This window comes from Crassostrea angulata, chromosome 2 (genome assembly GCF_025612915.1).
Source record: "Crassostrea angulata isolate pt1a10 chromosome 2, ASM2561291v2, whole genome shotgun sequence".
NCBI lineage: Eukaryota > Metazoa > Mollusca > Bivalvia > Ostreida > Ostreidae > Magallana > Magallana angulata.
Window position 1 is genome coordinate 44,262,725 of NC_069112.1, and position 5,196 is coordinate 44,267,920.

The window sequence follows — 5,196 nt, forward strand, 5'->3', positions numbered from 1 at the left end:
GTCTTTATTTTTCAAACAAAATTAATAATCTTTATTTTTCAAACAAAATTAATAAACAGAAAAGTGATTTTCTTGAATTTTTTTTTTATATTGTTAGTATTTTAAGTTAATCAGCACTTTTCTTTTACAAATAAGGTGTTTCCTTTTTCTGCATCTAATGCTTCAAAAATGAAACATTTAAAATGAATTATAATGTCCTGCACTGTGTGTTTGTGTTAATATTTCAATATAAATCCATTTATTAAAATGGGTATATATAATCAATACGTGATAAAAGTTATGATCGACAGTAAATAATCAGCATCAGACGTGTTGTGTTTTATGATAATACAATTAATTCTTTACAATGTACATCCCAAACCTATAGATATAAAAGGCACACATCAACTTTATGCTAAACGTTCCCTAAACCGTTACATTATGATGACTAAACGTCTTAAACACTATAGAAAAAAACATATGTGATCATCTTAGACAAATATTGTAAAATTGTTAGCATTTTAACTTAACTAGCGCTTTCCTTTTACAAATAAGGTGTTTCCTTCTTATATTCATGTATTTCTACAATTTACAGAGAACAAGAAATTTGGTTTCGTCGTTTTATTTATGGGGAGGACATCAAATGATACGAAGAATGTTTACATTGCATCCAAGAAAGGTGCAAGCATGAATATATCAACATCCCAAGATCTTGACAACTCCTTAAAACGGCAGATAGACAGAACGGTTAGTATAGCGTCAAGTCAGCATATGATTTTTCCACCTCAATTGGAACTTAACAAGTTTAAGAGAGAATTGAAGTCAGTATTCATAGAAACATTTGGCGATTCTTTTGTCGTAAGTCTGGATAATATGAAATGGTATGCTGGAAGCTTAGGACTTATACCAATACATAAACTGTCTACCTATTATGTGGTTATATCGACAGAGCCTTCGAGTTCTTTTAGCAGTCAGTTTGCTTTGGCTGCTATTAAAAACAATACATCGGTTTCAATAACTTTTAAGATGAAACAAAACATTCCTCTCTATATCCATGGAAACTCCTTTTTGAATGGTGATGCATACACTCTAACACTTGACCGATTTGAAACATATCAAATTGCCCATGGAACGGATTTGACAGGAACCGTTGTTCAATCTTCAAAACCTATCGCAGTATTTTCAGGAAATGATTGTAATTGGCTTGAAAATATAGGTTATTGTGATCCCCTCATTGAGCAGGTTATTCCAACAGCAAAGCTAGATAACACGTACATTGTACCTCCGAATCCAAATGACCGAAACACTAAAGTTCTTATCACTGCGGTAGATCAGAGTAATATTTCCTACACAGTGGATCAAACATCTCACACTGTTTCATTGAACAAACTGGATTCTTTTGATATAATAATTTCTAGCAGGCAAACGTGTGTGATTGAATCAAACACAACAATTATCGTTACAAGTTTTGGCCTTTCATCTCAGATATCTGATATGGGCGATCCTTCAATGACAAACATACCTGGTGTTCATCAGTATATTGATTACTACAAAACAATCGTGCCATACGGGTTCAATTATAGTTATGTGACCGTGATTATGAAACAATCTTTAAAAGATTCCATCCGTATTAACAACACAGCAATAAACAGAAGCAATGTTGTATTTGAAGAAAATGTATCAGCCATGAAATTATCATACAATGTGAGGTCCATAAAAGTAGAGGCAGGGGAGGTTACCATATCTACGGTCGGCGGGGAGAAGTTTGGACTCATGTTCTCCGGAGTTAAAGCCTGGGCTGCCTATGGTTTCTCTGCATTCAATCTGTGAAACTATAATATAGTAAAACCTACCTACTCCGGCTTATACCGAGTCTGCAACATATTTTTCAAGAACAGATTAAATGCGACTTAAAACAGATTAAATGCGACTTAAGAAACGGCAATACCTTTCTAATACAGAGTTCTATTATAAACATGGAAGCAAACGTTAATGTATCATTTCATACAAACGCTACACAACTTACTTTTGACTGTGTAAATAGTCATATTTTAGCTTTTAAGTATTATTTATGTTTAAAGAAAATTAATATTCTTGATTCGCCGTTGCACTGAATGATTGATCAGCAAGAACATGCTTCATATTTCATGTTTTTTTAATTACCTCTCTCTCTCTCTTTTCTTTCAATTGTTAAACTGGTTGGACTTGTATCCAATATCAAATAAAACGATTCTATCGTGTAAGGCTATATTATTTTGTACTTGATACATCTAAAGTAATAATCGCCCTAACGTGCCGTTTTACTATTACAGTTAACATTTTGATATGTTGTCAAAGCAATAATAATAACCTTTGAGATGAAACAATTTGTTATGTCAACTTTCGAAAAAAAAGTACTATTTACTTTATGTTTTATTTTACATCAAATAATGGGTTAAATGTGTGTGGGCTTTTTTCATCTTAACTGATATGATTTCAATTTTAATATTGATAATTCAATAAAAAATGTTTAATAAAAACAGCAATAATCTGTGATTTTTAATCCCAAAATCAAGGACCAAACGATTCACCTATAACAAAAATGTCATAATTAACATCAAAAGTCGTACAGGGTACAATACTAGTGCAGGGAGGTTTAATATTTGCATTGGTTATAAAGTGAAATATACTGTTTCTTTTCTACACACACTACCTAAATTGCATACAGTGAAAGGCCAAAAACTAAAATCTCTATCACCGGGACCTAAAACTCATATCTAAGAACTGTTATTAAAAACTAGAATATGTTGTAGCTTTTCTTTCACGTAATGAAAATAGCATGTCCTCACTTGATGTAATTGTAGTGGTGGTAGGGACAATATGCAAAAGACAAACACCATATACATGTATATACTCATTATAACGATTGTTACAATCTTTTTTTCCAATAATTGTCATCTCACACATGTAAGAAAATATATTCTTTTAAAGCTTCAATTTAAACTGAGATTTCGCAAATGTATGTAAAATACATTGATGTTAGAAACATAAACATTATACACTTTTCAGTTAACTTAGTAATTAGGGCAAATTGAAAAAAATAACGATTTTTCGTCACAAAAAAATTACAAGTCTTTAATTTGACGAAATGTTAAATCAGTCGTTGGCGTTTTCTCTCTTTTATCAGACAGCAGCAAAATCTAGAGTTGCCTTTCTTGATATTGAAAGTTAAAATAACGGATTACAGTGCCAAGAGTTATCTATTTTTGATTCAACAGATGTTCGTTGTATGTGTCTTTGGCTATATGGTTAACAGAATTCAATCTTTATTTCTCAAATACAAAAAAATAAACAAAAATGAACACACATCAAATCATCACTCCCACGTAAAATTTAATCGCTTAATTAAGTCCTTTAAGGTATCCCACTCCTCAATGTTGTTGTATCAAGATTTTCTTGAGAAGTATATCATTGAAATCTGTAGACAAAACAAACTTTAAAAATACAAAGATAATGGGGATCAGTATCCATCCCTCTGAGTTATGGCCCATTTAATTTGACCTTTTTGCACCTAAATTGCAATTTCATCCTCTTTAGGATTTGTTGTCAGTATTTTTGATTAAGCAAACTTATTTCTTCAAATATTGTTTTTGATTATGCACAATGGTCACACTGAATAGAAGGATTACGAAAAAAATTTATACAAAGCTGCATAAATTTGTGTGTGACCTTTTTGCACTTAAAATAGACAATTTCTTTAATAGTTACAATTGGATTTGAAATAAAAACTTTTTGAATATCAAGAATTTTATAAGATTAATCCAGTTTGCCTAAATATGTATTCAGTATCATTTTGACATAATATAACATGGGGGTCAGTGATGTCAAATTTTAGATATAGGGCTTCAAAGGTAAAATTCTCGCAAAATTTAGCTTAAAAAAATTCGGACATGTTCTATATATATGCCTGATTTTATGCTAAACGGTTATCACATTCTCAAGATTTGATTTTGTACATGTCACACAGAACCTATAAAATATGTTACAAACCTATCAAATGTTAAAAATGTGAATAACGAATAAAGGATAATAAAAAGAAAAGTATATTGAAAATTCATAAAATTGCTTGTTTCTGTCATTTTCGTATAAAAATCCTTCCGCACGAAAAAATAGTTCCCCAAAAAACTTGTTTGTTTCTAGAATTTAAATGGATTTTCTTTATGAATGTTGTGTAATTATGAAATAATAATCTATCTGTGATGATTAAATAAATAAAATCATATTCATTTTAAATATAATGATCATCTGCGCAATGAAATCAAAACATGAGTAGTGAGATACCTTAAAGCCCTTCCCTGGTCAAATAACTCCTGTAAAACCAGGCCAGCCTGACCCATCCGTTACAAAGACATATGGAAAAAAGCATTGGCCAAAGATGAAAACGATATGGTCCACAAAGAGACGCAAAGCTGCCATCATTCAAATGGATGTAAATTCACCACGGTGTTATAAAGCAGCGAACCATTATGTTTGTCTGAACAAGAAGATAGATGAAAACACACACACACACACACACACACACACACACACACACACACACACACACACACACACACACACACACACACACACATGCATTACCGACCATTCGAGGACTATGACACCCCACCTTCCTCCGAGGACCATACTTTCTAATTGAGCTATTGTTTCAAGATTCGGTACTGAAATAGGATATGGCTCTAGTTACACGATGGGAGGTTGCAGTATGCAGTATTTAGGTAATTAAAGCATGGTATTTTCACTATGCTTTAGAGGACGTTCCGGTTTAGTTTACTCCGGTTTGAGAGTACGTTGTGTTAACTTGAGAGGACGGTGTGTTAACTTGAGAGGACGCTGTGTTAGCCTTGAGAGGACGTTGTGTTAACTTGAGAGGACGATGTGTTAGCTTTGAGAGGACGGTGTGTTAGCCTTGAGAGGACGTTGTGTTAACTTGGGAGGACGGTGTGTTAGCCATGAGAGGACGGTGTGTTAGCCATGAGAGGACGGTGTGTGTTTTAACCATGAGTCATGGACGTTGTATTTATCTCCCACAAAGCAATCACAGTTTTTACTTTTGATCAATCTTACTATGTACTGTAAAAACGTGCGACATGTGTTCGCAATGATTTATTATTTTTCATGCACAATCTGGAGGTGGTATCAAAATGCGTAGGTAATATCCTGAAGTAGAAGGCACTT

At 32.7% G+C, this 5,196-nt stretch overlaps 1 protein-coding gene across 1 annotated transcript; it reads left to right on the forward strand.

The window, feature by feature from the left end:
• The first annotated feature begins 606 nt into the window (after window positions 1-606).
• On the forward strand, window positions 607-2,062 carry LOC128172409 (IgGFc-binding protein-like). The gene has a single exon (XM_052838207.1). The coding sequence runs from the start codon at window positions 607-609 to the stop codon at window positions 1,807-1,809; it is 1,203 nt and encodes a 400-aa protein (XP_052694167.1). The 3' UTR covers window positions 1,810-2,062.
• The last annotated feature ends 3,134 nt before the right edge of the window (window positions 2,063-5,196 follow it).